The 20,286-nt window shown below is 55.4% G+C and overlaps 5 protein-coding genes across 5 annotated transcripts; 1 reads left to right on the top strand and 4 right to left on the bottom strand.

Moving 5' to 3' along the window:
* Positions 1-49: 49 nt before the first annotated feature.
* N656DRAFT_706432 (uncharacterized protein) lies at positions 50-2,676 on the bottom strand (the record flags this gene model as incomplete). The annotated part of the gene is made up of 4 exons (XM_064811354.1): positions 50-97; positions 154-548; positions 609-1,584; positions 1,669-2,676. 4 exons carry the CDS (start codon positions 2,674-2,676, stop codon positions 50-52), a joined length of 2,427 nt encoding a protein of 808 aa, XP_064671716.1.
* Positions 2,677-7,497: 4,821 nt separating this feature from the next.
* On the bottom strand, positions 7,498-8,401 carry N656DRAFT_682159 (carbohydrate esterase family 5 protein; the record flags this gene model as incomplete). The annotated part of the gene is made up of 3 exons (XM_064810570.1): positions 7,498-7,665; positions 7,780-7,956; positions 8,099-8,401. Coding segments are annotated over 3 exons (648 nt in total), but the record flags the coding sequence as incomplete, so codon positions are not given.
* A 1,291-nt stretch (positions 8,402-9,692) lies between these two features.
* Positions 9,693-12,489, bottom strand: N656DRAFT_843716 (MIF4G-domain-containing protein; the record flags this gene model as incomplete). The annotated part of the gene is made up of 2 exons (XM_064819104.1): positions 10,211-12,489; positions 9,693-9,968 (listed from the first exon to the last, which is right to left on the bottom strand). Exons 1-2 carry the CDS (start codon positions 12,317-12,319, stop codon positions 9,693-9,695), a joined length of 2,385 nt encoding a protein of 794 aa, XP_064671714.1. The 5' UTR covers positions 12,320-12,489.
* A 277-nt stretch (positions 12,490-12,766) lies between these two features.
* On the top strand, positions 12,767-13,429 carry N656DRAFT_777300 (dolichol phosphate-mannose biosynthesis regulatory). Its single transcript, XM_064814794.1, has 3 exons — positions 12,767-12,784; positions 12,846-12,926; positions 13,010-13,429. Exons 1-3 carry the CDS (start codon positions 12,782-12,784, stop codon positions 13,193-13,195), a joined length of 270 nt encoding a protein of 89 aa, XP_064671713.1. The 5' UTR covers positions 12,767-12,781; the 3' UTR covers positions 13,196-13,429.
* An 852-nt stretch (positions 13,430-14,281) lies between these two features.
* On the bottom strand, positions 14,282-20,198 carry N656DRAFT_796640 (uncharacterized protein; the record flags this gene model as incomplete). Its single annotated transcript, XM_064817553.1, has 3 exons — positions 14,282-17,576; positions 17,679-17,757; positions 19,994-20,198. The coding sequence occupies 3 exons, from the start codon at positions 20,196-20,198 to the stop codon at positions 14,282-14,284; spliced, it is 3,579 nt and encodes a 1,192-aa protein (XP_064671712.1).
* Between the last annotated feature and the right edge of the window lie 88 nt (positions 20,199-20,286).

Raw genomic sequence — 20,286 nt, 5'->3', positions numbered from 1 at the left:
TGGAAAAGAAGCGATCCAAGAGATGTAGCTGGGCATCGTCGCTTGATCATCAAAAGAAGTGTGTATAAATCTTCGAGTTCTCGTGAACCTCCATCTCCTACAGCGACTGTTAGCCTCCATGAGCAACCGGGCGTGCTCCGCAGGAAGACCTACCATCTTGAAGCTATTTAGCTCTTCTTTGATTTGCTGAGCCAGCATCGGTGTCAATCGGTTGCACGTAGCAATATCGCCTCGACGGTCATATTCCTGGCTCGGCCACGTCTCAAAGAAGACGATGCGCGGACTGAAGGTTGCGTTGCGCTTCATGCTTCCTCGGGGAGTCCCAGGTGCGCTCTTTGTATCCTGACGGAGTCGGAGAGCTGAGACAAAGTAGTCTTCGCTGCCAATCGCCACTGTCCCAGCTCGCCTATGTCCCTGAGACTCCTCATTCGGCGTGCTAGGCGCACTAGAACTGGGTGAATCTGTCACGGCTGGTACGCTCGGCAGGTCAAAAGCGGACCCCTTGCTGTCCGAGGGCCGCGGCGACGGGCTTGAGGAATTGCTACGATCTATAACACGAGATGGATTAGCCAAGTCTACAAGTTAAGCCATCTGCGGTATGAACTTACTTTTGAGGATTCCCTTTCGAACGGCAGCCAGCACCTCAGCCCGCTCTTTTTCGCCTCCAACAATGCTCTTCCTGGCGGCGGTGCTGTCGGTTCCCGAACTGCCAAGCCGCTCCGTCTCACCGCTGGAGTCCTTGACCGCGTCGATTGAGTTCCTCTCCAACCGGGGAAATCCTGTGCCACCCCCCTGTGGGTGAGGATCGGGGTTAACATTGACTCGTTCTCGCTCAGCCTCGGCAGTGACCATGGATACAGCAGCTTGCGTCTCCGCAGGCTGCTTCGCATCTGTAACTGTTGCGCCTAACATAGACTTTGGCCGGAACAGCCCGACCAGAGATCGAGTGCCCTTCTTCATGCCGCGGCCCATCTTGCGAATCATAATCGAAGCCGACGATGCCGTGGATGAGATAGAGAGGTTGTCTGTTGAGCCCGAAAAAAGCTTGTTCCCAGCATAGATGCTGCTGCCGATGCCTGCCTCCTCTTGCTGCTGGGCAATACGTGCTTGTTCGGCATCGAATGCGTCTTCAGGGTTCCGCTCCTTGTGAAGTTTGCCTGTATGACTGTCTGCCACGTCGCTTTCATGTACGGCTTTCCTGAATTCAGCAGCACTGCCAAAAGAGAACGCCCGCCGAAGTCGCGATGTTTTGCTCTTTGCCCTCCCTCCTTTCTCGTTGATCGCCGTCAGTTGCTTCACAGCGGGGCTCTCGACTCGAGGCGTAGACGATTTCTCGGGCTCCCGGATGGCCGAATCCGCGGCGTCGGCGGAACCACTTTCTTCCTCTGTATCCATCGTCACCGGCTTGGAAAGAGGAGACGGGGTCGCGGTTCGCTTAGCGCTCGCTGCATCCGATGACGAGCTTCGCGGAGGTATATTAACCAACCGGGGATAGTTCGGGCCAGCACCGGCCTGGTCAGGAGCGGGAGTCGGTAAGGTGGAGTTGCCGGTGGGAGGAGAGGAATTCGTGTTGCGGTTGGCGGACTAGTTCGATGAGGACGCTGTTAGCGATGCAAAGCAACAGGGCTCTCTGTGGGGTGGGTGCGTAGGGCGGCGTGAAGAGGTGACAGTTGGATTACTTACAGAGGATGACCTGGAGCTGCGGCCAGAAGAGCGGCTGTCTGAACTTCCAACTCGGTTGTCATTGTTGGTCTTGCCAACAGACAACGGATCCCCGGTTTTGGCAGGTTTGTCATCCTTATCGGTGCTCTTCGGGCGGATCGATTCTTCCGGTTGCTTAAGTTGGGGCGGGGTCAGAAAACCGGCAGAATCCAATGCGGGCATACTCCGCCTGCGAGTCCTCTTTATCTCTTCTGAAGACTGACTGCGGGGAAGCGCCATATCATCAATCGCTGACCTAGAAAATGTCCCTACAAAGCTATTTGGTCTATTAAGGGGCGGGGCATTTAAGAACCGTAGTTGGTGAGTAGCGCTGTGGTGTGGTACGTTCCTGGCATTGCTCGCGTTCACACCGGCTGTCGTGACTGAAGCAGATATTACGCCTTGTGGATCCGAAGATCGCAGGGCGGAGCGTCTATATCGCTCTGGCTGCCCACGAACAGGACCTGTTGAGGCAGAGGGCGGCAAAACTGTCCCATTCGGCTGTGACGGCCGGGGCGCGGACGTAACTCTTCTGGCGCCAGAGAGTGCGAAATCGTCCCGGGTGCTTGCACTGGTCTGCTGACCAACAGTGCCAGTGCTGGGCAGATTCGTCATGGACACACTGGCCGAGTATTTGGAGCGCACAGCTGTAGACTGTAGGTAATCAAGGGTCTGAATGGTAGGCACCGCGGGCGAAGACGACGTTCGATGCGATCTAGTTTGCTGCCCCTGCGTCGACATATTAAGGCTCGGGGTGCTCGTGAAAGCATAGGGTTGGACAGGGGCTGAGCTGCCACGATACACTACAGGAGCAGTGACCGCGTGAATGCTGTTTCTCTGGGAGGAACCCGACGTATATGACCCACTCGACTGGACTGGTACCGTTTGCAGCATGCCAGACGCTGATGATGGCCGCGTCTGGAGCATCGTCGCTGTTCCCGATTGTTGGGGATAACCTTGTACGAGGGCCGCCATGGTAGATATCAACAGCCTACAACAGTAGTGCCAGAATGATCAGTTATTCTTTGGCCAAGGTTGAGAGCTCGGAATTGTGTATATCCCCTCAGACCGGACCGAGCACCCTTCGGATGGAGTGGATTTCTGCTCGAAGCCCAAGTTAGTTATGGCCCAGAAACGCAGAAGACGACTTGACATCAAGTTTGTGCGGAACACAGCAGGCAATAGAGCGTTTGACGAAAAACGAACCAGACCCGTGGGTCATGTCCGGGAACAAATTAATGAACCACGTACCTGCCAAATTCCAAAGAGATGGTCTGCAAGCTGGAACAAGGCCGACTTCTTTCCAAGGAAACCAAACTGGTGATGTGAAAAGCTTCAACGAGTGTTACACGGTAGAATCGAAGGACGCCTGCGGCCAAGGAAGGAGATCGTGGATGGCTACCGTGCTCGATGGCCCAATTCCCAGACAAAGTCCACCTTCTCCAGTGGACGCGTTGCCAGTCACAGCTTGTCGTCGAATAAGTTGGCAGTGCCACAACTGACACCTGCAGATTCGGCTACTATTGGAGCCAGGACATCGGAATAGCCCAGATGTTCCGTGCCACCAAAGAGCTAGAGGGTGAGCAGTGAGGGTGTGTCAGACCAGAGGTGATTGGTAAATAGAGCCCGCGGCCTCGACCGAGATAGTTAGGTCGAGCAGGTTAATTGCAGAGGGCGAAAGTAGCCGGTCGAGGAGATGGGTGGGAAAGCAAAGCAGCTTTGAGAGGGAGAATCGCTATGAGGCAAATGGGACGAAATTCCAGCGGGCGATAAGGTGCGGGAGAGAATCGAAAGAAGGCGTGTCCCCAAACGAGTCAAGGCACAGAAATCGGAAAAGCGGCACTGCGAGGCTGTTCCGGGAGGAGGGGGAAGGGGCACCTCTGGACAGACCTAAAGAGGCAGATTTCGACCTTGATGCCAGGCAGGTTTAAGGGCCGGAGAGGGGAATCCAAAAGAAAGCAAGAATGATGGTGGTGAAGTAAGGAGAAAGAGGGTGCCAATGACCTAGGTGAAGAGATGAATGGGGGATCTGGGGAAGTGTTGCAAAGCTGGCACTGTCCCGAGCGGGAATGCCAGACGTGGAAAGAAGGGGGCGCGAATCGCGAGATGCACTGCCAGAGAAGCCCCTGGAACAAATGAGCGCCTCGCCCCGTTCGTCGGCTTGCGGCCAAATTCCAAGAGATCCATGCAGATTGCAGAGAGTTCCACCTCAGACACACCACTGCACCTCCACTTACTGGAACTCCACTAAAAAGCAGCGATTTTGCTTGGGGCTCAGGGTACCCAGGCAGGCACGTTCAGGGACAAGACCGATGCATCCATGCCTCAGCCGTGGAAAGTTTACACAGTATTCTACAGCACTGTGCGTAACTTTTGTATGAGCGTAAGTAACTTAATTACTTCGTATGTACTGTACAATACAGCAGCGCAACGTCAAACCCAGGAGCATTTGGTGCGTCACTGGCCAAATCAAATATTCTCGTCGGTTCCAAAGTTCTTTATATCCGTCAGGTAGTTATCAAGCCGGTATTCATACCTGTTTGCAATTAGAGGTTGACTGCTGCGGAAACCCAATTCTCGGGTTTCTATCTAGCGATGGTGCGTCGGGTATCTGCAATGCTGCACGACTTTGAGTGGCGCCCATTCATTGCGATGTCCTTTCGTTTTCAGGAGCTCTTTTGTTGACAGGCTGGCTGAAGAGAGGCTGTTGATTGGCCAGTGGATAATGGGGCAGGCAGTGGCCTCAGCAGCAAAAGCGCGCTAGCAGGGGACCCTCCTGCGGCCAGAACTTCGCCTTGCCAGGGGACGAAAGGCAACTCGATGTTTTCGGCTGGCCGGCCGTGTCTCTTTAAAACAAGCATTTTCCAGGCAGAATTGTCCAAGGCAAAAAACAACAAAGTTCGCAAGATGTAGCATGATTAATTTAGATCACCGTCGCAGCCTGAAGCTATCCCAAGGCTCGTTCTTGCTTGCCGCCTCTGGTATGGACACTCCTCGAGAGCCGTTTGAATTCACCGCGAGGAGCCCTTTTCTCCCTCCATTTCTCGGCTGGTCTTAGCGCATATAAAGCCTTAATAGCTTCTGGAATGTTAGTGCCAGGCTATATCGAGTCCCGACTGACCTCCAGATCGAGTTGACCAGGGACTGCAGGGCAAGGGAGATCGTCACAAGCAAAGCCACAAACTCGAATGCGAGTCAAGACCAATGCGATGCAGCGGGGACCGCTGCGACGATCCATCAGCGGCTTCCCGATAAATATTATATATACCTATTTCTCACCTTCCAGTCTCAGCTCGTCCTACTCCGTACAGCAGTTTAAAAACCGTTTCCAAGTCTGTCACCCCGGAATCCGGATACTCGAGCAGAAATTCAAACGCGGCTTGGCGATTCGCCGGTCTGGTTTTGAATACATCCGTACGCAGGTGTGTGTACATACGTACCGGCAAATTGGGGGGGAGCATTACGAGGTGGCCTAATATACAGAATCCTTCGGTCTTGCTTGATAACCGCCCCGTGGGGAAACGACGTCAACGAGGGGCTGTTCAAGATCCTATAACTGCAAGTCGGATACAAGCCCTAAGTACCTTACAACACCTTTCTAGTTTGTCGTTGCTTTGAGCAATTGGTACATCCAGGCTTCCCTCCCTCAGGACCGGTCTCGATGAAGAAATCCGAATACGCATACAGACACACTCAAGGTAGCATTCGGTGGCAATGGAGGATGATGCTGTGCCTCCGCCGCACCTACACCACATTATCTACAACGCAGATCTCCCCTGACAAAGGTGGCCAAGGCGGCCCAACTGGCCAGGCTCGACAAACATGCTGATGGATTTTCCCAAGCCTCTAAGAGACCTGATGCCGAGCTGTCAGTTAGCACATGCGTACGTCAGCAGGAATTCGGATGTTGTAGACATTGGGAGGAATATGCAAATGAAAAGGTCAGCTACCTCTGACACTCTATGCTACGCTACAACCCACAGGATTCGGAAGACGGTTCAGGAAAGCGTTATGTTCCTGGCGGCAGATCATCCACTATTACAGGCGGCTATCCTATTAGTTGGGTCCGACGTTTTCGACAGCGAGGCATGAAGTTACGCCATCCGATGGGACCCGCATTCCTCTGGAACTCTCTTCAACGGAAAAGGGCGACTGCTAACATTCACTGAGGGCACGATCATCGGGAGACTTTCTTCGAGATCGAGTGCTAGTTGACGTGAACTTGGGTAAGGACGACAGCACACCACAAGGTTGTATGTATGTACTGTATGTACGATACAGACACTACCTTAATTACGAACCTAATGAGGGGTTAGCAGCGGGGCCTGGCATGAATCTTTGGCTTGTCGATACTCAGAACCTGGCCCACGCAGCACTTGTTAGGCAAAGAGCGGTCGAGCAATCGAGAGGAGGGTAGAATGCCGATTGGTTATCAGCATGCAGCCCCTCCGCGGAATATACGCAAGCTAAGACCAATGTCCCGAGTTGTTGTTGGCAAGAGCCTCAACCCGATGGCCGGAGAGAGAGAAGTCGGAGGACGCATGGAGAGCTGCCAACTGATTGGAAGCCGTCAAGGCGGTGACGACCACGGGGCTTGGGCTTGGCATTTGGCGGGGTACGTCGCACGGAGTGCTGAATTCATCTGAAACAGCTGCTAAGAAAACGCTGAAAGTCGTGCTGTGCAATCGTTTTCTTCTCACAGTCCAATCACAAATGGAAATGCGAGCGAAGCCTTGGGGGTTTGACAAAACCGGCTACCGAGGGTGCAGAAAACTGTTTCGTACACATATCCGGGAATTCATGCTGACGACGACTTTCCAAGCCAATCCTGAGCTGGGATCATCCGGTTGGAGCGGACCGTCGGAAACGGATTGCTCGTTGAAGTTTTTGGCTGTCTCGATGCATCGGCCATGGTCCTTGCTCAATCCAAGGCGGTGTCCGTTCCTGGACGATCACAGCCGTCTCCGGGTTTACAAAGTACGCTGTTCAGTGTCGGGCCCCGCGCGGGTCGTAAAGGACAGAGGTAGGTAGAGTGCTCTGGAACGATGTAGAACAAAGTCATATAGTCTCGTGAGCAGTCACTTCGTGTTTTTGAGCAGGTTGAACAGGAATTCGACCTCGGCAGTTGCTGTGGTTAGTGTATTGGTACTGTACGGTTACGTAACTTACGTCACCCCGAACAAGGTCCCCCACCAAGCCTGAGTAAAATACAATACGTGTTCGTATACCTGGTGTAGGTACGATACAGTACCCCTGCTGGGCTATTGTTCAGCTTCATCAGCAGCCCAAACTCACACTACACACATACAGCGTAGAGTAGTTGTTTGCCAACAGCGAACCCTAGTATGAATCGCCATCTTGACCCTGCGATGTCTTTGGCACCGGTACATGTCTGGTAATTGAGCTAACGAGAATGGAATTTCAGATATGTAACTAAGGTACTGTGTCGACCGCACAGACGTCAGACGGACCTTGATTGCCTGACTCTCCCTTCGATCAGATGCTCTTTCCTGCTCTCCCGGACGAACCATCCGCGGAATCACACGTGCCTCGCAGTTCTGTTTGGCATGAACTACAGCATGTGGCAGCGGTGATGGGATGAACTACACTAGATAACGTCACTATGTGCTAAACGTTATATACAGTTCGATACAGGTCTGTCGCTCCCCTTCATCTCTTCTACACGTGTCTAATCTCATCGGGTCTTATATGGCGCGTCGTACGCCAAAGTGCCATCCCATACGGCCCTGAGAAAGACGAAAAGCCATCAAATACCAACCTCCGTTTTCAGATTATCAGTCTACTAATCACAAACCCCAGCGCCTGCTTCCCATACACTTGCCCGTAGCTCTCGTGGGTGGCATCGTCGGTGCTGTTGGAACAAAACGGGTCCGGATCGTCACAGTAGGCTTGGATCCTGTCCTCAAACACCGGACAGCGGAAGTCCCTCGGTCGAGCGGCGAACTAATGTACGCACCAGGTCAGCAAAATCTGCTTTCTACGGCGTCGTTTTGCTAGCAGACTGTCCAGATATGGCGGGCCAGGTAGCAAACCAGGTAGGGAGGAAAGCCCACTCACCCCTCCAGCGGTAGCATTTCCAGCATTGAACACCAGCCCCGGCACGTGCCTGGGATTGCCCATGAGCACTATGGCGAGGACGTTACGGGCGACGGCGAGCGTGACGAGCGGCACCGACGAGTTCAGGCTCGGGAAATCCGGTCCGCCGCAAAAGGCATCATCGATGATTTGCGCGCCCTAGAAACCACCACCAACCACCGGCCATAGCCAGGGGGTATTATTATTAGCCATGACCATTTTCTCCTTGCCCCTTAACCAACCCCTCCCTGTACCCGCCTTCCCCCACCACCACCACCACATCACCAAAAATGAAACTCACCTGCGAGTAACCATGCATGATGATAGCACTACGGGGACACCGCGCAGCGAACTCAGCCGTCTGCCGCACCACGGCCGCCACGCCCACCGTCACGCTGCCCGCGTACCCTTCGCCGCCCGCGGCCGGGTAGTCAATGGCTTCGGCCGTGATGGTGGTGGTGCCCGCGCCCGAAATCGCGCCCGTGACGAGGTCGACGAGGGTCTGAGCCGAGCCAAAGCCCGGTGGCGCTGTCGTCTCGCGGGCGGCTATGATGTGCAGGAGAGGACAGGAGTCTACTGCTTTCTCGCGTTGCTGGATAGAGGGTGGCCGTCTTTGCGGTTGGAGTGTGTTTAAAATTGTTCCTGTTGAGGAATTTGCAGCGGCGGCGGCGGCGGCAAGCGCCAGTACCACGAGGCGGAGAGACCTCTTCATGATCCTGCTTGGGGAAGATGATGATGCGGTTGCCCGTTTCTAGATCGAGATATGCGCACACTGACAGTGTGACGGCGGCGAGCGGTACATTTTGCTAGTAGTTTTCTATCTAATGCGTCGTAGTCAAGACCAGGCGTCCAAAGAAAAGGGCTTGACAATGCAGATAACTACCAGGGAAGTATAGGTGTCCTGGCGGTATACGCCTCTCGACATGGCAACATATGCCAGCTAAACCTCACCATGTCCCCCCCATGGTTACCCAGTCCCGTCGTCGCGGATACCAGCATCAGCCGTGGTTCCTGTTCATTGTGGCTTCTTGACGAATAAGGCCTAAAGCGAGAAATTTACGGTTGGTCTAGACAGCGACATGATCGCCGTTTGGCGCATGGAGATCTCAGGGGCTGCGGTGAGTGACAGGCGGGCGGGCGGGTTTAGCCGCTGTTCCCTTTGGTGCGCAGGGTGTTTAGGAAGTCTTCCATGATGGCGTGGGTGTCTAAGCGGTACGATGGCTTCCAGTCGCTGTGCGCTGGACAAATCTGTTTGTGTACGCTAGGCGATATTCCCTGAACTGCTCAGGGGCGGCGGCTTCGAGACGCATATGCATCGGTTGACTCGCTGCTCACCTCTGCTCAGCGGCGTTTCTAGCCTGGGAAGAGAAGGATTCATCAGTCTGACTGGATAATCCATTGCGAGATACAACAGTTTCTGCGAACGACCACTTTCCTCATTCTGCTGGATAAATTCCTCCATGCTGCATCCCGTCATTCTCGATGTGGATATTCCACGACAGTGATACAAATCATCCGAGAGTATCATCTTAGGCTTACAGTCGGGTAATAGAACCATGCCATCAACTTCACATATCAACAAATCGAAGCGTTGCCAGACGCCGATGAAACCAGATACGTACTTGCAAACAGAAACACATAACCAAATTCTTATTTGAGCAAATTAAGCGGACACGCCCATTAGTCACTACCTATCTACCCTACCCCGTTTAGCAGGCACCGGCGGTGACCTCGACCTCGACCTCGAGCTGCTATAGTACCTTCGCTTGCCATTGCCCACGGGCGACCTGCTGTCTCTCCTCCCCCTGCCGTAAGAAGGTGCCCTGCGTGGGCTGTTTCCCACAGGTGACCTGCTGTCTCTCCCCACCCTGCCATAAGACGGCGCCCTGCGCGGGCTAGGTGAGCGAGAACGAGACGACCAAGACCTGCTGCGGGTGCGCGCCCGGACACGGCGTTGCGGTGGGGGCGAGCGCGAAGGTGAGCGTGTTGGTGAGCGGGAGTAGTAGCTCCTGCTTCGACTTCGGCTGCGACTCGGGCTCCGGCTCCAATTCTTGCGGGCTCGGCGCCGTGGAGGAGGCGAACGGGAAGGGGAGCGAGAAAGGGAGCGCGCACGAGAGCGGGACGGAGAGCCGGACGGAGAGCGGGAAGGAGACCGTGAAGGTGACCGGCCTCTACGAGCGACGTTGCGAGTGTAGCTGCGGGGAGAACGGGAGCGCGAGCGCGAGCGGGAGTAAGACGGGGAGCGGCTGCGGCTGTATGACCTATTTCTCGTCTTCCGTGGTGGAGTCCGCGAGACGGAGCGCCCACGATCAATGGCCCTTCGGGGAGTAACTGAGCGGGACCGCGAGCGGGAGGAGTAAGAAGAGCGGGTGTAGGAAGAATAGCTCGAAGCCGACTCCGTGTCGGACTCTACCGGGGCCGCGGGCAGTGCAGGTTTGGGCATGTTGGCCAAGAATGTTCGCATCTCGTCCGTCAGGAAACCCATCTTGATAACTGTGAAGTAATTGATGGCGAAACGAATGTTGCGCGGGTTATCGTGAGGGAACATGCCCTGCAGGCTGGGCTGTAGCGCCTCGTCGCTCATCCGCGCTTTCAGCTTGACCGTGCCCATATTTTCCTGCAGGTCTTGCAGAAGGATTTGGACAAAGATGCGGCTCGCCGATGTGGTCTCCTCTTCGTTTAGGTGGATGACTGAGAGGACGTGCCAACCGATGGCATCCGTGGCGAGGAGATGGCCAAAGAAGCGAGCAATGTTCCGTAGCTTGTTTGTCTCGTAGCGATGGATGGTCGAGTAGTACTTTGCGAACGACTCCTCCAACAGATCCATCCACATCCGGTTCAACCGTGCAAATCGCTCTCCTAGCAGGCCCATGAACTTCAGGTACACCTTCTCCTGCGCGCACGACTCAATAATCATGGAGACTAGCTCGGGCTCCTGGCCGGGAGGCAGTCGAAGCTTCATCAGTTTGTGGGCGGCTTCCTCCGGGTCCGCGCTCGACTGAATGCTGAGATAGATGGTTCGTCTGAGGTTGACAAGGTCCGCATTGCTTTGGTCCTTGATCTCGATCGCCTTCTGCTCCTCGTCCTCTTCCTCAGACTCGCTCTCGCTCTCGTCCTCGTCCTCGTCCTCCGCATCGCTCCCTTCGCCCAAGATCTCTGCCTTTAATCGTTTGTATTCCTCCTCGTTGGCCTCCCAATCTGGATCAAACTTGAAAACATTGAGACTGTCCTCGGTGTTGATGGAGTCGTCGAGCAGATCAATACGATGGGTGATCTGGTCCTCCTCCTCAATCAAGTCCAGCTCCTCCTTGATAACCGGGTTATCCTTGTATTTGTCCTTGCGCACCTGGAACAAGACCTCGATCATGTACTGCGTACGGCGGTCGATGTCGGCCTCGTGCAGGATGTTGCGGAACTGGTCGAAAACGGCGTGGGCAATCGCAGGGGACATCTCCTCCAAAAACAAGCCAACCTCGCGCATGAGCCCAACGGCAATCTCGACGCTGTCGTCGGTTGGCTTTTGAAGCAACAAAAGCAGGATCTGAGCCGCCAGCATCTCGTGCACTACCTGGTTGTTCACCAGATGGGCTATAAACATGGTCGAAGACAGACACACGGCCTTGTCGTTCCGCTTGAATGCCTTTCGGAATCGCATGATCAACCGCTTAACCAGCAGCTCGCCCACCTGGGGCAATTTTGTGTTGCAGATGGCAGCCAAGCAGGCATAGATCGGAGTAAAGGGTAAGCTAGCATGCTGGGCCTTGAGCAAACTCTGACAGAACAGGCCGCGGCCACGGATGAGATTCTCGCTAAACAGTTCCGGCACGACAAACTTGATGTTGGCTGTGTTGACCTTGTTGACAAGACCGTTGATGGATTTCTTCAAGGCGTCCCAGGCCATCCTCTGATATTCTTTGCTGCTCTTGTCGGTGATGGCAGCCTGGAGGGCGCGCAACTTATGAGGGGGCATATACACGCCCTGGCTGCGCAGGTTGAGCAACTTCTGGTACTCGGCCCTCGCGTCGGCGAGCTTTTCCTCCTCCGTCTTGGCCGGGGGTTCTGGAGGCGGCGTGCGCTCCTTCTTGGCTGGTCGGTATCGGTCGGCATCGCGGCGCGGGCGAGCAGGCGGCGACTGTCTTCTTGGTGGAAATCGGTCCGGTGATCGTTCTCGACGCGGCGGCGAAGCGTCTCGTAAACCTCGCGGTTCTCGGGATAAAGATCGGTTGCGACGATGGGTGGAGATGTCTCGGGGTTCTTGGGATAAGGACCGTTTGCGACGAGGAGGGGAGATATCTCGTGAGCGCCGTGAGTCTCGAGAATGGGACCGGTCCCGGGGATGTGGTGAGAAAGAACGGTCGTTGGAAATCCGGCGTCGCGGCGGCGGTGAGGCGTCCCGTGAGTCGCGCGAGTCTCGGGATACTGACCGATAACGACGAGGCGGCGATTGGGGACGCTCGCTCGGTGACCGGTCGTCCATCTCCATCTGGGGCCGCGATGGCGACTCTATCGTCGCCGACGCCATCTGGTCCTCTCCTCGACTCAAGCAAACCGTTCCTTGTTCAGAGTAGATAGAATATCATCTGCCGATAACGCACGTAATGGCAGCGTGTCCACACCCTACAATGAATGACGTTTTAGTTTGATGGAGGGCAAAGCGTGATGACGGCAAGGACGAGCAAGCAAATGTTACAGGAGCTCACTTTTGACGAGGCTGGGCTGCCAAGAAAAGGATAATTAAGGTGGGTCTAATCATCGCATTGCCTGCCGGGTCCCGCTCTAGGGGAGCTCCACAAGGCAACCGTGGCGCGACAACCTTCACAACCGCAGAGTGGACTTGGGACCTTGACGAACGTGGTCATTCGAGCCATGTAATTGCAACCTCGAAACCACGAATCCATAGGAGTAGAGAACATTCTCGGCACTATATCACCTCCTTGCACGCCCAAAAGCAATCTCTACACACAATTCTCTTCCCACTTCAACAATGGTCCGTCGATCCTTTACACCTTCCATCCTTCTTAAACCGGACTAACAAAAAAGTAAAACAGCTCGACAAACTTGTCGGCCTCGCCATGCTCGTGGCCGCCTCGGTAGTCTTTCTCTACTACACCATTTGGACACTTTTGATTGTACGACTCTCCATCTTATTGGCGCCTGCCCCATCATACAATATGCATGAACAGCTATACTAACCGCCCGAAAACAAAAACAGCCCTTCGTCGACTCAGACCACCCCCTGCAAAACTTCTTCCCTCCCCGCGTGTGGGCGATTCGCATTCCCGTCATCCTGATCCTCCTCGGTTCGGCCGTCGTCGGCTCCTTCCTCAGCGTCGTCATGATCCGCAGCAACAGGAAGAAGGCGGCCAAAGCCAAAGCCGCGGCCAAGAAGAAGGCGTGATTGCATGATGGCCATCTCCCGTTGTTGTTTGGTTGGACTCGATATGGCGTAGGTCTGTTAATCTGGGTGATATGGAGACGGGGGAGGGTTGTTATATCATAATCTAGACCAAAAAGCGGGTGGGTAGGTTACTTCTCCTACCATGAGCCGTCCCCACACGTCGGGACATGTATGATATAGGGGGGAGCTTTCACGACGAATACAATACCCAATATTTTCGCAATTCCAATATCTCAGCGGCTAGTTCGATTTGCCCATAAGTACTCCAAACCATCTCCGCTAGTTCAACGAAGGAGGAGAACTACGGACAGCCCATCCACCCCTGATCTCCATGACTACTACCCAGTAAGCCAGCTCCTTTGTCGAAATTCTCATATTCTAGTTAGCCTGACGGAGGATATAGGATCTTGCGATAACTATGGCAGGTGATTAGCAGCTATATATCTAACTTACCTCAACTCTTCCGTCCTTCCATCCGAGTCTCAGGCCTAAGGCCAGATACACACCCAGCACATAGCGCACTCAAAAGTGCAATGGATTACTTCTCTCTGGATCCATTGCCAACAAAGCCACGCTGGCACCCAAGACCAGCCGGGCCATGTTGATGTGGCGTGGACGTCCCTACCAGCAGTAGCATTCACAAAACCACCACTAACACAGCCATCGAGCACAAGAACAACCCAATCCCATTCCCAACCCCCGACCAGCGGCGCCGTCTAGAAGCCCAAGCAAAGTAGTGGAGTGGCAACCCGTTGATGAAAAGGTCCAACTACCAGTGTGCTGTCTCGACCAGCCCAAAATGCAATGACTGATCTGCCAAGTGTCCAGTCTCTAGGGATAACCCAGCATAGTATAAGGTAGCTACAGTAGTATGCAGCCACTGCGTGTAGGGGTTACAGAAAACCAGATGCAGTGCAGTGGAAGCCTAACACAACGCAAGGCCGAGAGGACAGTACCAAACCCAGACAGAGAGACAGAGACAGACAGACAGACAACAAGACAGACAAGACAGGCTGAACAATACCCCGTCTGCTCCCACTTGCTGAGCCCATCCAGGTTAGCCAAAAGCAGCCCAATGCCCAACTCTCAGACCCTCTGGTCAGCAAAATCAAGCACCTCGCAATCGTCTTCAAAGAACCCGTCATCGTGTTCGGGAGCGCTTGCTCCACGCCTTCGCCGCGTGGTGATCACAATCTGCGCCTCGTCGTCACCAGTCCGCTGCAGGATCCTTTCCATAGCAGAAGCTGGTAGCGCGCGCGACGCGTCCAGCGGGACAGTAACCGCCTCGTCCTCCAGCAGGTGCGGCAGACCCAGATCCAGCTTAGTCGCTTTGACGGGTTGTCCAAATGCCCACGCCCCGGTAGGCGTAGATGCGCCTCCTGATGTGGTGACTGTTGTCGATGGTGAAGCGTCATGTGTCTGAGCCAATATTTGTTGCGTAGGTTTGGGTCCTTTCTTTCGACGTGGAGTCAACGTCTCTGGGCTGTCCTCCAGCGACGTCACTGCCAAAAGAGCGGTGATAGACATTGCGGGCTGGTCCTGGGCGGGGCCTAGAGATGAGGGCACTATCTCGTACTGCACCACCCGCCTGTCCGTGTGGAATGGTTGGTACGGTGAACTAGATTCGATCTCGGCTTGAGGGATGGATGATTCCGCGCTGACATCATGAGACTGCCTGCGGAGCCGGGCCTGATTGAGTACCATGGTGCTGGTACCTGCATCTAGGTTCCGCTCTGCGTGGTCGATGTACTCATCAGGATCCAGGATAGCCCTGACAACCGGCGAAAAAGTGTCGTCCGGCAGCAACGGGAGCTGGAAGTCTTTGTATCGGGAAAGGCGTGGGGCCCGCTTGTCGCTTCCCGAGGAAACCCTCCGAGTCTTCGTCGGGAATGTACGCACGAGGCCGCCGCCGAGGACGAAGAGCGAGTGGCCCTTCCTTCCGGTGACCCAAGCCACGCACGATGGTCCAGGCGGGGCGGCCGAGCTTGGGAGTGATGCCCTGTTCTCTCCCGTGTGCCTGAGTTGGCTGATGGCGTTACCAGTCTTGCCTAGAGAATGGCTGATGCCAGCAGCGATGACCTTGCCACCATGAGCGGCGTATTCTCCAATGCCCGAGCCGGTCAGGGGCGGGACATTGGAGTTGCTCCGACGCTGGCGGTTAATGAGCGGCCGTGCAACGTCCCGGACAGAGCTCAATGCATTCGATGCGAGTGCGACGGCTGAAGACGGTCCCTCCACAGTCTGGTTCTTCGCTTCCTGCGACCGGCGACGGCGTGGGGGAGGCCAGTTGAAGGCGCTTGATGGGAGATCCAGTAAATGGACTGTGCCCCGTTCGGTAACCATGGCCGCACGCTCGCCGTTGGGATGCGTCCACGCCACGGCGACAATGCGTGCCACTGTCATACGAGAGAACTGTGCAACCTGGCGTACCCGTGGACCACCCGAGGGCAAGCCAGTAGCCTGGAGCGCTGATGATTTGGTTTGCTGGATACGCATCAGATCCCACACCGTCTGTACATCGCCCTTGCTACTCGCGCTGAACAGGAAAAGGCCCGAGGGCGCAAAGGACAGGAAGCTGCAGCCGTGGGGAATGCTGAACGTCGCAAGCGGATGTGGATTCGCAAAAGAACTGAGGCTTTCAGCATCCAAAATCGACACCATACCTGGCTCTTTCGCTATCGGCGGAGCGACGGTCCCATGTGTCGGGGGAAATTGGGCTGTCTCCTGGCCACCCCAGCTCTGGGGTGGAAGGGTTGGTGATCGGGGTTGCTGACTGGGCTGCGGATTCCAGTAGTTGTTCCAGGCTTGCCAGCCCTGCTTTCCGAACCACTTGGCGCCTTGAATTAGTTCCTGAGTGGCGTCTCGCATGATCTTGTTCATGACGCTCTCAGACAAGGGCAGTTCGACATCCGCGTTGGCCGGTGGTAGTTGCGGAGGCGTCATGGAGACCAGTCCTGGAGCACGGCCGTGCGCAGGCACCGGGACATGCGCTCGCAAGGAGATTTGGGAAGATGGAGCTGCAGGGCAATAGGCAATCCATCTTCCACTGACACTAAGAATTGCAGCCTGCGGTCGGGCACGCGGCGGGATGGGACTACGGCCCCGCTCAGCCTCCTGTGCGGCGTCCCCTTTCGGGGGCTGCTGAAGGGTAGTCCACAGTTTCCCGTGGCACCTGAAGTGAAATGGGTGTTCGCCCAAAGCAGAAGTTTGCCGATAGACCCAGCATTCGCCGGTGATGCCGGACGACACGACGATAGTGCCTCCATCTGCATGGATGTGGAACGCACCGCTTGGGGGAGGCGCCTGGAAGCTCGGACTGGTGATGGGCGACTTTAAGGGGATCTTAGGCGCCTCAAGGAGGACGCTCACCTGGCGGCCCGTCTTCAAAGAAAACACCTCAACCGTCGTCTGGTAGGACTCAACGAAGCCAGCGGCCATTCTGTTGCCGATATTCCGGGTTGCCGAGTCCGAACCTATATTCGTCATGGCTTCAGACCTGTCGGCCGAAACGGCGTCATAGTCGCCTTCGACCGTGACTTCGGCAGGCGGCAGTGGGATGTTGGGTCCGTGAATGACCACAGCCACCAACGGGAAAATGCCAGCGCTAGCTGGTGTCCACGGCAGGACCTTAGCGTGATAGACTCCTCCGCGCAGCCCTTTCAGGCTGGCATACGTTTCAGGGCCTCGTTTCCCAACAGAGAACACCTCCAGGCCTCCCTCATAGCCGGCAAGGACTACGTTGTCCTTTCCAGGGACGCAGTCGGCATTCGGCGGGGATAGAGTATCAAAGCCCAACCAATAGCCCTTTTCACCTGCCTTCATCCCGGACCTCGGTTGCATATCGATCTCGAGAGCAGGGGCGCCGTAAAAGTGCGGTTGTGGCTGGTGTGGAAGGGGCGGGTTCGTGCTTCCACGCATCTGAGCGTAATGGGAATGCATCGAACCTCGTCTGGCCGCAGCAGCGGCAAGCTGGAGATGAGCATCCGGCGGCGAGGTAGAGCGGCCATCCATGTGAAAGCTAAGCGGGCGGCGGGCGGCGTTCGGGGTAGAGGCGGAGGGCGGGTGGAAACCGACAACCGGCCGCGGCGAAGACCAGCCAGACCTGATACCCTGTGTATCCTCGTAGGAAGAAGGAGCCGTGGGCGGGGACTCCCCAATCAAGCTGATGAGGTTTCCGGGTGACCCAGCCATGCCTGCGGATATTCCTCGGGCCCATTCCCTAGCACTTGGTGAGTTGCTTGTTGCGTAGGAGGTCGAGGAGACGGCGTCGAGCAACGGCGAGCTAACCGGGTTGTCATAGGAGGGGAGGCTGGTGGGCTTTATCTCCGGAGAGACCACTGGCGAGGGGCTCGACGAGAAGTCTTTGGTGGCATTCCCATTGCTAGTGACGTGGTCAGTTCTTGTCGGCCTCAGTCCTCAACCAACCCCGGGATGACCAATCCGGCCGCTGACCCGTGTCTGTCCCAGGGAGAAGGAAACCCACGAGAACTTAGCAGCGTGCTTTGTCACCGCTGCGACGACGCTGCCACCCTCTTTGCCATTCTTCCGGTCCTTCTTGGAGCCTGTTACAGGTCGGGCGGTTAGCCACGCGTTCGTGCAGTTGGCAAAGCCAACCAGAGAGAGTGGGGAGATTTGTGACAAAAGACAATAGTGACAATGGTGCAACAATGGCACGAAGGTACCGGGCGGCGGGAGACTCAGACGGGACGAGACAAACCTGGCATGAATGGCAATTCAGCAGTTAGAGACGAGCAGCGGCCTGCCCGCGCGGAGGAGTAGCAGGCACTCCTGGCAGCGAAGACAGAGGCGGTGCCGAATAGTGACAGCGACTTCGGAGCACTCCAAACTCTGGGCTATTAGGTATGTATCCGGCAAGTTACTTAGGGGTAGCTGCACAGCGTTTGGCGATCGATGATGTATCACAGAGATGGAAGGCCGGCCTGTTTGGGCTATATCGCGTTGTAGGTTCGCTCGGTGGTCGGTCAGCCGGCGGTAGGTTGCAAGACAAAGGAGCGACAGTTCTCTAGGTAAGGTTCCCAAGGGGCTTTTGAGATGCAAGAGACAAAATGAAGAACGCCTTGATTATATGCAGGATAGACAAGGAAACAGGAAGCTCGTCAGTTTGAATTGCCGTTACAGTATAGAGTGTACCTTAAGGAGTGAAGGGTTGCTAGGTCAAAGATGAGATGACGGGGCAGAGGGATGCGTCAACAGAGGGACTGCTGTGACTCCGAGCGAGAGCTTCTGGAGAGGGGGGTTGACAGGTGCTATCACCCGGATGCCGCGTAGGTATTGAGGTGCGAGGCGGGGCTTGCAGCCCAGAGCGCTACTAACCTAATCCAATGTTAGGCAGGCGAGGCAGGCTTGGGTGAGGGGCTCGGTTCCTGGGCGTGTCTGGGGTCTCACGCTGGTGGGGCCTGCTGCAGCCCACTGTTGGGGTTCTCCAGGGTAGTTATCGGCGGGGATAGCTTAGCGGGAGTGCATGCAAGTGCCTACGTCGGGAGATAAGCACCTCAACCGTGACGGATACCTTGGGCGCTTCAACTGGTGTTAACTATCAACCAAAAATGCCAAATGTTGCTGGGCTGAAGGTGTGATGCTTCAGAAGAAGAGCTGCCTGCTAGTTGGGTGGATGATAGCAAATGTTAGTTTGAGGACATCATTACCAATAGGCATAGGCCGCCGGCTGTTTCTGGGACAAGCCATCCCATCTCGTCCATATTGGGATTTGGGGCCCGTTCCATTGCTTCCGAGGCCTCACTTCCATCCAGCCTTACGTCATTCCAAGTCCATGGTCACACCCCAAGGTTGAGTGACCCTTTGGCCTTGCTGGCTGACCGTCGCTGGTGACCTCGGTCAAGCGAAGCTCTGAGGGAAGGAACGCTATGGAATTACACCAAATTGTTCCTTCCTCCTGGGTTGGCCTCAAGATGCTTACCCCGCGACACCTTGTCGGCGTGATCTCGCCGAATGTTCGGTGATGAGCCATCCCCGCGATTCGGTAAGCTTCCACTACCCCAAAGCAGGCCAACCACCTAGTGTAGGCCCATGGAACGTCATTCTGTTCCAGACTTGGATGAATGAGCTGACTCTACTCAATCCGGCCTCTCAGACAGACAGGCAAAGCTTCTCTAGCTTTGACTTTGAAAATCATACGGGATAGAGCCATGCCGTACGGACATACCTCGCAACTTTAGGCGAAGTTTAGCCCGAATACCTCCGTGGAGGGCAAAACAATGACGAGCGATGACATGCTCGGCACTGTTGGGGCGCTGGTATGAGCAGACGAGCAGGAGGCACACAACGGTCTCAGAGAGCGAGGCAAGTTGGCAAGGGTTGTTTAGAAGTCTTGTCTAGAGAAAGACGTAGGTAATATTAGGTGGACGGATACACAAGCATACCACATTCAAGGTACATATTGTACTTCGTATACTCATCCTTCACTTCTGCAAATACACCCTGTAAAAGTGGAATCTCCACTGCGAAGTTACCTTCTCCCTCGAGACCAGTGCGTGCCCAGCCCAGTCGACGACCGACTTTTGGCCGTCTTTTCTCGATTGGTACGCCTCGGCGCCAAACAACATGAATTCGGCTTCATTCAGGGGTACGGATGTTGTACTTGTGGAAGAGAAGCTCGCCGGAAACACCTTGACGAGTCGATGCTTGCGCGCCTCGACATCGCGACACATGCGCATTCTCAACTTGCGGATCTCTTACAAAGTAATTGTTTAGCGGCCCAGTCCAGTCCATTCAGCTTCATCAGATGTTTGGAAATTGGTTGCATCAAAAATTACTAACCATCTTTGCCCTTAGCAACGTCTTTGCCCATGATGACTGTTGCATCGTCATGGAAAAGATCCACCCACTCGTCGACTGTGTCCGGCGTGTCGGATACCTCGAAGAAATGGCTGATGAAGCGCTTGACGGACCCGTCCAGTCGTACATTGCTGGGGTAAAACGGCTCGTAGCCTGACTCGCCGCCAGGGACTGGCGAAGGGCCCATGGTTGGCTTTGGGTGTTGAGGGGTTGCGGTGTCTAGCTTTGGGGTACTGCCCCTGTACACTCTAGAACTAGACCGGGATGAGTTCCGG

The sequence above is a fragment of the Canariomyces notabilis genome (assembly GCF_033297395.1).
Source record: "Canariomyces notabilis strain CBS 508.74 unplaced genomic scaffold N656scaffold_6, whole genome shotgun sequence".
Taxonomy (NCBI): domain Eukaryota; kingdom Fungi; phylum Ascomycota; class Sordariomycetes; order Sordariales; family Chaetomiaceae; genus Canariomyces; species Canariomyces notabilis.
The sequence above is the reverse complement of the archived record's forward strand: the minus strand, read 5'-3'. Positions and strand labels throughout refer to the sequence as shown.

What these genes read in the sequence shown, in the direction of transcription:
- N656DRAFT_777300 (XM_064814794.1), top strand. An exon ending in CCATTTGGACACTTTTGATT is followed by an intron (nt 12,927 to 13,009) that starts GTACGACTCTCC and finishes AAACAAAAACAG; the next exon opens with CCCTTCGTCGACTCAGACCA.